The following is a 12,049-nucleotide window of genomic DNA, read 5'->3' on the forward strand; positions in this document are numbered from 1 at the left end:
ACATCACACTTCCCACAACGATAGAGAGAGAATACTCCTCTACCTTTCTCTCTAATTTCGCAAGTCCAAAAGAACTTTCTAGAAGAACAACAAGTATCTCTCTAAACGCCTCCAGCACCTTCCAAACATTAAAAAATAAATTAAATTAAATTAAATTAAAAAAAAAATATATATATATATATAACATGCGAAAATTATACAAACAAAAAAAACCTCGTTAGGTCTCTCTTGCAACCTTCTCTGTTTCTCCACAAAAGCGTTCCCGCAGAGGCTTCGAGAAACCCTACCGAAGCTCTCTCTCTCTGTCTCTCTCTCTCTCCTCCTTCTCGCTCCTCCCGTCCTTAGACTCTCTGTGGATCTCCCTCGAGGTACGCTCCCTAAAACCCTAGACTTTGCATCGGATCAGATCTCTACGTGAAAATGCTGTTAGATCTGATGTAGATTTTACCGTTTCCCGATTTGGATATTTTACGCTGGGTTTAGCCTCGGTGGGGTTTTGATTAATTTAAGTGTTGAACTGCCTCACTTTCTGCTGCGATTCAATTTTTTGCTTATATCTTTTAGGGTGTCTATTTTTGGGTTTGAGCTAGATTCGGTGAATATACGATTACACTAGTTTGAGCAGATTCTGGTGATTAGATAATCATGAGGTTTATTGACTGCTTGGGTGATTAGCGTTGGTTGGAATTTGCAATTAGGATCGGTTAATTTTAATTTTTTTAAAGATTATTGTTTTGTATGTTATGCAATTTGAATGGGGACGGAGGGTTTTTTTATCCAAGATTTGCGGAGGTGTAATTTGCGGACTTATTTTTCTGTTTCCTTTAGCTACTGTATTATTTATTTCTGATACTGTAATCACCGTGAGGGCGGTGAAGATATTCATCATCCGATTTTTGGTTGTTTCTATGATTGAATGGTGGTTTAAGGGGTTTTGATTAATTTAAGTGTTGAACTGCCTCACTTTCTGCTGCGATTCAATATTTTTCTTATATCTTTTAGGGTGTCTATTTTTGGGTTTGAGCTAGATTCGGTGAATATACGATTACACTAGTTTGAGCAGATTCTGGTGATTAGATAATCATGGGTTTATTGACTGCCTGGGTGATTAGCGTTGGTTGGAATTTGCAATTAGGATCGGTTAATTTTAATTTTTTTAAAGATTATTGTTTTGTATGTTATGCAATTTGAATGGGGACGGAGGGTTTTTTTTATCCAAGATTTGCGGAGGTGTAATTTGCGGACTTATTTTTCTGTTTCCTTTAGCTACTGTATTATTTATTTCTGATACTGTAATCACCGTGAGGACGGTGAAGATATTCATCATCCGATTTTTGGTTGTTTCTATGATTGAATGGTGGTTTCCCTTGTGCTTTGTTTGAACTGGTGTTGTTGATTCCACGAGTTTCAGTTGTTTAGTGTATGTGGGTTCTTGCTTGATTTGGAATTTCAGTTTCAGTTGTTTTTAGTGAATGTGGGTTCTTACTTGATTTTGAATTTTAGTTTCGGTTGTTTACTAAATGTGGGTCTTACTTATTTTCCAGATTTAAAATTCTGCAAGGATGAGCGTGGTGGGATTTGATTTTGGCAATGAGAGCGGCATTGTGGCCGTAGCCAGGCAGAGGGGTATTGACGTTGTGCTCAATGATGAGTCCAAGCGTGAAACTCCGGCCCTTGTTTGTTTTGGTGAGAAGCAGCGGTTCATTGGGACAGCTGGGGCTGCTTCAGCATTGATGAACCCTAAGAACACAATTTCCCAGATTAAGCGCTTGATTGGTAAGCAATTCTCTGATCCTGTGTTGCAGAGGGATATCAAATCATTGCCCTTTGCTGTTTCTGAAGGGCCTGATGGATATCCATTGATTCATGCCCGTTATCTGGGAGAAGCAAAGACATTTACACCTACCCAAGTTCTTGGAATGCTGTTTTCTGATCTGAAAATCATAGCCGAGAAGAATCTCAATGCAGCTGTTGTCGATTGCTGTATTGGGATTCCAGTGTATTTCACTGATCTCCAAAGAAGAGCTGTTATGGATGCAGCAAAAATTGCTGGATTGAACCCTCTTCGCTTGTTCCATGAAACTACAGCGACTGCTTTGGCTTATGGTATTTACAAGACGGATTTACCAGAAAATGACCAATTGAATGTTGCCTTTGTTGATATTGGGCATGCTAGCATGCAAGTTTGCATTGCTGGTTTTAAGAAGGGGCAGCTGAAAATATTGGCTCATTCCTTTGACCAGTCCTTGGGAGGTAGGGACTTTGATGAAGTACTGTTCCACCATTTTGCAGCAAAATTCAAGGAAGAGTACAAAATTGATGTTTTACAGAATGCAAGGGCATGCCTTCGCCTTCGTACCGCTTGTGAGAAGTTGAAGAAGATGCTTAGTGCAAATCCTGTGGTACCTTTGAATATAGAGTGTTTAATGGAAGAGAAGGATGTTAGGGGCATTATTAAGCGGGATGAATTTGAGCAGATTAGTATTCCTATTTTGGAACGTGTGAAGGGACCTTTGGAGAAGGCCCTTCTTGATGCACAGCTTTCAATAGAGGACATTCACACAGTTGAGGTTGTCGGTTCAGGCTCTCGTGTTCCTGCTATAATCAAGATATTGACAGATTTCTTCAAAAAGGAGCCTAGGCGAACTATGAATGCAAGTGAGTGCGTTGCCAGGGGTTGTGCTTTGCAATGTGCAATTCTTAGTCCAACATTCAAAGTTAGAGAGTTTCAGGTGAGTTTAACTCTTGCTTTGTATGTGAATTTGTTTCCATTAGTTGAACCAATCTGTATGTTGTCTAACCTGCTGGCTTTTGCAAAAAATTATGTTTTGTTATTAACTAATGCTATCCCATTTAATATGAAGGTTAATGAGAGCTTCCCATTTTCAATTTCCTTGTCCTGGAAAGGTTCTGGTCCAGACGCTCAGAACGGAGCAGCTGAGAACAACCAAAATACCCTTGTTTTCCCCAAGGGAAATCCTATCCCAAGTATCAAGGCCCTTACATTTTACAGATCGGGCACTTTTTCAGTTGATGTGCAGTATGCTGATGTTAGTGATTTGCAGGCACCCGCAAAAATCAGCACATATACGGTGAGTGGCAAATTGAATATTGGATCTTAAACTTGTGCGCTCTAATTTCTCTCAACGCTATTAGGTTATCTGCCAGATATTTCCTAACATTCTACTACACTATACATGTGCAGATTGGTCCTTTCCAGTCCGTTAAAAGTGAGCGGGCAAAACTAAAGGTTAAAGCTCGCCTAAACCTGCATGGGATTGTGTCTGTAGACTCAGCAACTGTAAGATTGTTAAAAGTTAAAAGCATTTTGTGCTTCTAGATGTCTTTGGTTGATTATCTTCTTTCTAATTCTATTTGCTTTTCTTCACATGCTGTAGCTTTTGGAAGAAGAAGAAATTGAGGTTCCTGTCACAAAAGAGCAAACAAAGGAGGCTGCTAAGATGGAGACTGATGAGGCACCCAGTGATGCGGCTCCCCCAAGTACCAAAGAGACTGATGTGAACATGCAAGATGCTAAGGACACTGCTGATGCTCCGGGTGCTGAAACTGGTGTTCCCGAGTCCGGGGACAAGCCTGCGCAAATGGAAACTGATGCGAAGGTCAGTCGTCATGATTCACATGTGTTTATTCCATTTGTTATTTGTTATTTTCCTGGACCGTGGGAGGGCAATAGTGTTTAGCTACCCAATTTGAGTCAGCTATATGTGGACTAAGGAGATGAATAACTTATGCCTAACTTTCTATGCTTTGCTTTGATATAGTCTACTTGTGCTAAGCTTTTGGGTGAACATTCTTTTCATGTTCAATTACGTTAACTATGGGGAAGGGTTTTCAAAAGTCATCATAATCTTTTAACTCGTATAATCTACATTTAATGTCACTACAGAGAAGAGAAGGGATGATGGACTGTACTAAGTGTTGTTTAAAAATTCAGTTTTGGAATGGTTAAATACTATCAGTGGTTTTATTTGGTTCTGTTTGTGGGGACTGCACTCTTAATGTCTTGGTTTTTGCGATGCAGGCTGATGCTAAAAAGATAAAGGTAAGGAAAACAAACATTCCTGTGACAGAGTTAGTTTATGGAGGGATGCCACCAAATGAATTGCAGAAGGCAATTGAGAAGGAGTTTGAAATGGCCTTACAAGACCGTGTTATGGAAGAAACAAAAGACAAGAAAAATGCTGTTGAGGCATACGTGTATAACATGAGAAGCAAGGTAGTTTGCTTGTATGTTCGTGATGCATTTTCATTTTTATTTTACCATATTTTTTTGCTAAATTTCTCTTTTGTATTGCCAGCTCAATGACAAGTATCATGAATTTGTCACTGAATCCGAGAGGGAAGCGTTTATTGCTAGACTTCAGGAGGTGGAGGACTGGCTGTATGAAGATGGTGAAGACGAAACCAAAGGAGTTTACATTGCCAAACTTGAGGATCTGAAGAAGGTGAGGATTTTCTTCTTTTAATGTGTTTTGGTGAGAAGTTCTCTGTTTTCTCTTGTCCAACTTGATGTTGTTGGTTTTGATTCTTTTGAGCATTGGTGATTTTTTCAAATTGCAGCAAGGTGACCCCATTGAAGAGCGGGTCAAGGAGCACGCGGAGAGGGGAACAGTGATTGAACAACTTGCTTACTGTGTCAATAGTTACAGAGAAGCTGCAGCATCAAATGATGCAAAATTTGAACACATAGATCTGGCTGATAAACAGAAGGTAATGGACTCGACTTCCCCTTGCCCCAGTCTCCACCATTTCAACTGACAATATTCTTTCTGTGTTGTTTAGGTATTGAATGAGTGTGTTGAAGCCGAGGCCTGGTTAAGAGAGAAAAAGCAGCAACAGGATTTGCTTCCCAAATATGCCAACCCAGTACTCTTATCAGCTGATGTGAGACGGAAGGCTGAAGCAGTTGACAGGTACTATTTCTTGCATTGATAAATTTGTTTTCTTTGGTTAGTTGACGAACTGTTTGTCTTAGACAACAAGAGCCTATTGCTTATTCATAAAGTCTTTTGGAAGCCTTTGGGATATCCGACAGTGGTAACCTTTTCTTTTATCCACTTTTGTTGACAGGTTCTGCAGACCGATAATGACGAAACCCAAACCAGCACCAGCCAAGCCAGCTGCTCCTGAAACTCCGCCAACCCCACCTCCTCAGGGAAGTGAGCAACCTCAGGGCGGAGATGCAAATGCCAATCCGGGCCCCACAGAGAATCCTGCTGACGGCGACAATGAGGTGCCACAGGCTTCTACAGAACCAATGGAAACCGACAAGCCAGAAGCTCCCCAAAGTTCTGCGTAGTTCTGTAGAGTACCCGCCTTTCTATGGTTTTTATGGCGTTTCAGGATTTGATTCTTTAGCATAATACACTTCCATTTTGAGCCTTAAAACGCAGTTTGGACGGAGAGGGAGAGGCCCGTGGTGTGCTAAATGGATGATATACCTCTAGGTGTAAAGCCTTTTATCTGCTTGTGGTCTGTCAGTTTTTAATTATTGTACCGTACAATTGGTCTCTAGAATTCCGGATTTTTTGTGAAGGGTTTTGAAGAGAAATTTTACCCTCGGGGTCTCTTTCGCCTCTTATGATGGGATGGAGACCATTAGACCTATACTTTTTCATTCTAATCTTGTTTTTCATGTGTCATTGATACTCTTTCTTCGTATATCTCTGAATTTATCTCCAAAATTGCTCGATTTTGTTCTGCGAATTTTGCATTGATGCTCTTGCGGACAGGTTTTGAAATTTATGGTAGTATTTTGTTGGCATGCGAATATGTGCGTCAAGGTTCTCTTCGATGCAACCTTCAGTGCGCTTTCGTTGTCGCCTGGTGGAAGTGTAGGTTTAGGTCTGAGCCTGGCTTTTGGATTTCCATTCTCACCGGCAAAGATGATTTCTGTAGTACTGAGTGACGAGATTAGAACCTTGATAGAGATAAGATTCATCGTTACAAGTAACGGGAACTTTGAAGATGGAGCACGTAGTGGATGCTAGTGATAGAGATAAGATTCATCGTTACAAGTAGGTTTAATCAAAAGTCGGTGATCACACTTCTATAATAGAGACAGGGCTACCTATACAACTGGAACGCTGATTCTGAAACTCAACTATTCTAGCGGTAGATGGTGGTTGTATTAACGATGATTATAAGGGATGGTTGTAAAAATACTGGTTGAGAGGTAGGGATGATGGCGGAGGTGGTAGCGGTCATGTTGAGGGTAATGGGTGAATCTGGTGATGGTGGTGCAAGATGGTGACAGCAGTGGTGACTACAATGGTGAGACGGTGGAAGTGGTGATGACTATGGTGGCGGGTTATGGCAGTAGATAGTATGGGGGGTGATGATGGTGGTGGCGGAGGTACGTGTTATGGTGGCCATGCTAAGATGGTGGATATGGTGGTGACGGGCTATGCTGGCTAGGGGGATGGCGGTTATGGTAGTACGACAACGGTGGTGGGGAGGTGGTGGTGTCAAAGATGGTGGTCCAGGGGGTGGTGATGCTGAGATGGTGGTGGTGATCTACCGTTTCATAACACTATTAAAATCACTTTAAAAGTAATTAGGGACTACAGAGCGGCAGCAAAAGTAACAGCAACAGCAGTTCCCATTGTCTTGTCTTGGCGCTATCCCTCTCCTGTCTCTTCCGTTCTCTGCTTTCACTCCTTCCTACCTCCTCCGTCCTTCTCTTGTCCTTGTTCAAATGACACCGGCGCGATTGCTACTTTCCTGTAACTCCGAAACCGCAGCTCCTGTCGCAAGATTTTCGTTTGAAGGCCGTCCGGAACAACATTATTTTACACGTATCTTTGCACTAGTTAGCATGAGTGGAATCATCTACTCTGATCCGGAGGTGTAAATTTGCCTGCAAAACATCGTGCATTATGGTAAAATTGGTTGCGAATTCGTCTACTCTAAATTAGCAACTGGGTTTTGTTTTTCTTTTTTAAATTTTTTTTTTTTACAAACGATAGAATAGTCTACTCTAAATTCATCTAAAATACGAGGAGGGGGATTTGAACTTTGGTGCAACTGGGCTTTGATTGAATACACTTGCTGAATGTTGTGTGATAACCTGTTTCTGTGTTGTGATTAAGCAGAAAGTGAGATAGTTAAACTGTTCCAGTTGCCTGGAGCAGCATCTGGGGAAGAGCGAAACTTTCCCATGAAGTAGAAACATGTCAAGGAAGGACCCTTCAGTTTCACAAAGATTTTGAAACTTTTCAAGTGGGGGCCTGATGCAGATAAGGCGCTGGAAGTTCTGAAGCTCAGAGTGGATCATCGATTGGTTCTCGCGGTCCTCCAGATTGATGTGGAAGTGAATGTTAAGGTTCAGTTTTTCAAGTGGGCTGGGATGGGAAGGGCAATTTTGTACCTTGCAAAGCTGCTTAGATGCCAAACGTTTGCCTCCTTCATGTTTTTTGTTCCCACGTTATGTGTTACTATAATGCTTCTTATTGTCTGTTCTCGTTGATCGTAACATGTATGACCCTTTTTGCAGGGCCAGCGCAGGTGTAGATCTCCAGTTGACAGCGATGACGATATGCACAAATCACATAAAAGGCAGGACAATGCTTTCCCAAAAAGAAGAAACCAGGAGGGTGACTCTTATGACAGATACAAGCTGCAGAGCAGCAGTGAAGACAAAACAACAACAGATGTATCCCAATCTGCCCCAAAATATTCTTCAAGCTCAATAGGAAGTACATCCGGGGATGAAGCAGATACCAGCAAGATGCCCTCTACTCCAAGTTTATTCCACCACCTTACTACAAATCAAGACCTGAAAAAAAAAGGAAAGCAGCCACGTCGAAAAGGAAACAGATCACCCTAGCGATGTTTCAGTTGGCGAAGATAATACAAAACGAAGATCAGTAAGGAGGGGAAACTTGAAACCACCACCAGGTCACGAGAATCGTGGTAGGAATGATAAAACTAGACGTGGAGATGATAGTGATTCAATGGACAAAGAGGAGAGAATAATGGAAGGGTTTTTGATGCATTACAGCGGGAAACAGTCACTCTATGAATTGAGCCAGATGAAGGGCAGTCTGAACGATGATGATGCTGGTGAATCCACATGGAACAGAAGCAGAAGATCTCAGCGAGAAGCTCCGTCAGCCAGAGCATCATCTCTCCCACCAGAGCCTACGAGTTCAATTGAGGCACCGAAAAAGCATGGCCGAGCATTTTCCTTCACACCAGATGTGCACGTGCACCCAAAGCTACCGGAGTACGATGAATTGGCAGCTCGAATTGCCGCTCATAGAGGAATATAGATGAAGGACAGCATTAGAAATTGAAGTCTGTAAAAGTTTACTTGGTGTCATCTTCTCTACCTCTAATAGGAAATATTATTGGAGTTTGATATGTCTATCAACATCCATTAATCATTAGTTTGCTGATCATATAACACTGTAAAAATCCCGAAAGTGTCATGGTTGAACTTTAGGGTTCACAATCTAACACTACTTTAGATATAAAAGTTGTGTTTTCCTTTCATGGTTTATGTTGGATTTTCAGTTCTATGATCATGTGAAAATTTGGCGCTTGGAATAACTGAAACTAGTAATAATGTGAAATGGTTATATTTAGATTCTACAACAAATCATTAGGGCTGAAAATTTTTCCCGAAAATCCCAAATCAAATAAAAAAAATCCCGATCCCATACCGAAAAATTCCCAAACCAATAATACCAAAATTTTTGAGATCCATACTGAACCAATCCCAAATCTTTCGGTACTGGAATCGGGATCACATATTCAATAGTTCAGGAATCCCGAACCGAATCGAAACAAAAATATATATATATATATAAATTTTTTTTTTGGTTGTATGCATATTGAATGTTGAATTTAAGTAGTTTGATAGTAGATTATATTAGAAATAGAAATATGAAACTAAGTAGTTTGGAACTTTGGAACATCAATTTGACTTGTTATGAATGAAATCGTCTTTCAATTAATATGAGGTAAAAAAATCTAAATTTCAATTGATATGAATTGAGATACAAAATTTTAGGCCAAAAGCCCAAATTTTAGACCATAGCTCAAAAATATCAAATTTCAACCCAAAAGCCCAAAATCGAAAATCCAATTCTGATCTATCCTAAAATACTGAAAACATTTCGAGAATTCCGAAAATTGGAAATAGCGAAGTTTTGGTTCAGCATTGGTCTTCAAATTCTTGTCCCGAAAATTTTCAATTTGGGATTCCATACCAAACCACCACTATCACATAAAAGTTATAACATTTTTTAAGCATTCAACCGTGTATTTGAGATTTGTGTTTCAGTCTACTAGAAACTTGCTATATTAGCTCAGCTCGTAATCGTTGGCATTTCTAAAAGTTGATGAGTCTAGAACATACGCATTGCTCGCTAACCAAGTATACTTGCTAACATTTCCTTAGAATAAATGGAGGTTTATGAGCAAATGAAAAAGAATGCTTTGTACTAATGACACCTCTCACTCAACATATTTGATTATTAATAAGAAAGGAAAACTAACGAAAAATTCAAAAAAATTGTAGTTTTAGTAAAAAATGATAAATAAAGGTGTAGTGAATAGTACTAGAGAAATGTGAAAATATGGTTTTTTGTTAAAGATGAACAATACTAGGAATGTTTCGTTAAAACTCCCTATTAAGAATGCTTGTACTGATAACATTAATGAAAGAAGAGGGATATTTTCAACCAAAAAAAAAAAAAAAAATATATATATATATATATATATAGTAAAAATCCACAATCCTTAAATACTAGCCGATCTAAATAGTTATAAACCCAACATTTAAGAAAAACATAGGCCATATTAACAACAAAAACAGCAGCCTAGCCCACTCCAACAAAAGCAATAGCGTAGCCCACGCAGAGAGGCACAAACAATAAACAAACAGCAGCCAAGGAAATCAAGGAGAAACAGCCCGTCGCTGTATGTCTCTCGCCAGCAACCATTGGAATAGCCATCATATAGGAACCAATCGAAGGTGGGTCCATTGAGATCCAAGCAAAACCAAAATAACCCCACAAAAACAAGCACACTCGAAGCAAAAGTTAGATTTTAGATTGCCGCAACAGACCGAGCCATCTAGATTCGTACCACCAATCGAAGGTGGGTCCATTGAGATCCAAGCAAAACCAAAATAACCCCACAAAAACAAGCACACTCGAAGCAAAAGTTAGATTTTAGATTGCCGCAACAGACGGAGCCATCTAGATTCGTACCACCAGCAACCACACATGGAGGAAGAGTACTAAAAATATAGTAACAAAGGGATGAGAATGACCAATGGATGTGTGAAACATCCTTACTACGACAAAAGTTGTAGAACACTTTGCCCAAATATTCTGGCATACTGGTAGAGCAGTGGGTAATGGGGTAGCAATCCAGATCCTCAATTGGGTCCAAAACACGAATGACACGATTCGTAAGGATAATTGGAATAAAAAAGCAAAATAGAATTCCGACTATAGAAAATTCTAGTGTTTACCAAACATTGGAGAATAAAAGATTTGGTGGGACCCCCGCAAATTTTGGAATCTTTTGAAGGAAACGATAGTAGATGGTGGTTGTATTAACAATGATTATAAGGGATGGTTGTAAAAATACTGGTTGAGAGGTAGGGATGATGGCGGAGGTGGTAGCGGTCATGTTGAGGGTAATGGGTGAATCTGGTGATGGTGGTGCGAGATGGTGACAGCGGTGGTGGCTACAATGGTGAGACGGTGGAAGTGGTGATGACTATGGTGGCGGGTTATGGCAGCAGATAGTATGGGGGGTGATGATGGTGGTGGCGGAGTAGATAGTATGGGGGGTGATGATGGTGGTGGCGGAGGTACATGTTATGGTGGCCATGCTAAGACGGTGGATATGGTGGTGACGGGCTATGCTGGCTAGGGGGATGGCGGTTGAGGATATGGTAGTACGACAACGGTGGTGGGGAGGTGGTGGTGTCAAAGATGGTGGTCCAAGGGGTGGTGATGGTAAGATGGTGGTAGTGATCTACCGTTGCATAACACTATTGAAATCACTTTAAAAGTAATTTGGGACTAGAGAGCGGCAGCAAAGGTAACAGGAACGGCAGTTCCCATTGTCTTGTCTTGGCGCTCTCCCTCTCCTGTCTCTTCCGTTCTCTGCTTTCACTCCTTCCTACCTCCTCCGTCCTTCTCTTGTCCTTGTTCAAACGACACCGGCGCGATTGCTACTTTCCTGTAACTCCGAAACCGCAGCTCCTGTCGCAAGATTTTCGTTTGAAGGCCGTCCGGAACAACATTATTTTACACGAATCATTGCACTAGTTAGCATGAGTAGAATCATCCACTCTGATCCGGAGGTGTAAATTTGGCTGCAAAACATCGTGCATTATGGTAAAATTGGTTGCGAATTCGTCTACTCTAAATTAGCATCTGGGTTTTGTTTTTTTTTTTTCAAATTTTTTTTTTACAAACGATGGAATAGTCTACTCTAAATTCATCTAAAATACGAGGAGGGGGATTTGAACTTTGGTGCAACTGGGTTTTGATTGAATACACTTGCTGAATGTTGTGTGATAACCTGTTTCTGTGTTGTTATTAAGCAGAAAGTGAGAGAGTTAAAATGTTCCAGTTGCCTAGAGCGAAACTTTCCCGTGAAGTAGAAACATGTCAAGGAAGGACCCTTCAGTTTCACAAAGATTTTGAAACTGTTCAAGTGGGGGCCTGATGCAGAAAAGGCGCTGGAAGTTCTGAAGCTCAGAGTGGATCATCGATTGGTTCTCGCTGTCCTCCAGATTGATGTGGAAGTGAATGTTAAGGTTCAGTTTTTCAAGTGGGCTGGGAAGGGAAGGGCAATTTTGTACCTTGCAAAGCTGCTTAGATGCCAAACGTTTGCCTCCTTCATGTTTTTTGTTCCCACGTTATGTGTTATTATAATGCTTCTTATTGTCTGTTCTCGTTGATCGTAACATGTATGACCCTTTTTGCAGGGCCAGCGCAGGTGTAGATCTCCAGTTGACAGCAATGACGATATGCACAAATCACATAAAAGGCAGGAC

General features: G+C 40.7%; 1 protein-coding gene across 1 annotated transcript; it reads left to right on the forward strand.

Moving 5' to 3' along the window:
• The first annotated feature begins 205 nt into the window (after window positions 1-205).
• LOC103948841 (heat shock 70 kDa protein 15-like) lies at window positions 206-5,663 on the forward strand. The gene is made up of 10 exons (XM_009359915.3): window positions 206-368; window positions 1,545-2,732; window positions 2,865-3,092; window positions 3,206-3,301; window positions 3,399-3,620; window positions 4,043-4,237; window positions 4,320-4,466; window positions 4,582-4,731; window positions 4,804-4,934; window positions 5,092-5,663. Exons 2-10 carry the CDS (start codon window positions 1,563-1,565, stop codon window positions 5,318-5,320), a joined length of 2,568 nt encoding a protein of 855 aa, XP_009358190.2. The 5' UTR covers window positions 206-368; window positions 1,545-1,562; the 3' UTR covers window positions 5,321-5,663.
• Window positions 5,664-12,049: the final 6,386 nt, after the last annotated feature.

The sequence above is a fragment of a genome, unplaced genomic scaffold, assembly GCF_019419815.1.
Source record: "Pyrus x bretschneideri cultivar Hongxiangsu unplaced genomic scaffold, Pyrus_bretschneideri_v1 Contig26, whole genome shotgun sequence".
NCBI lineage: Eukaryota > Viridiplantae > Streptophyta > Magnoliopsida > Rosales > Rosaceae > Pyrus > Pyrus x bretschneideri.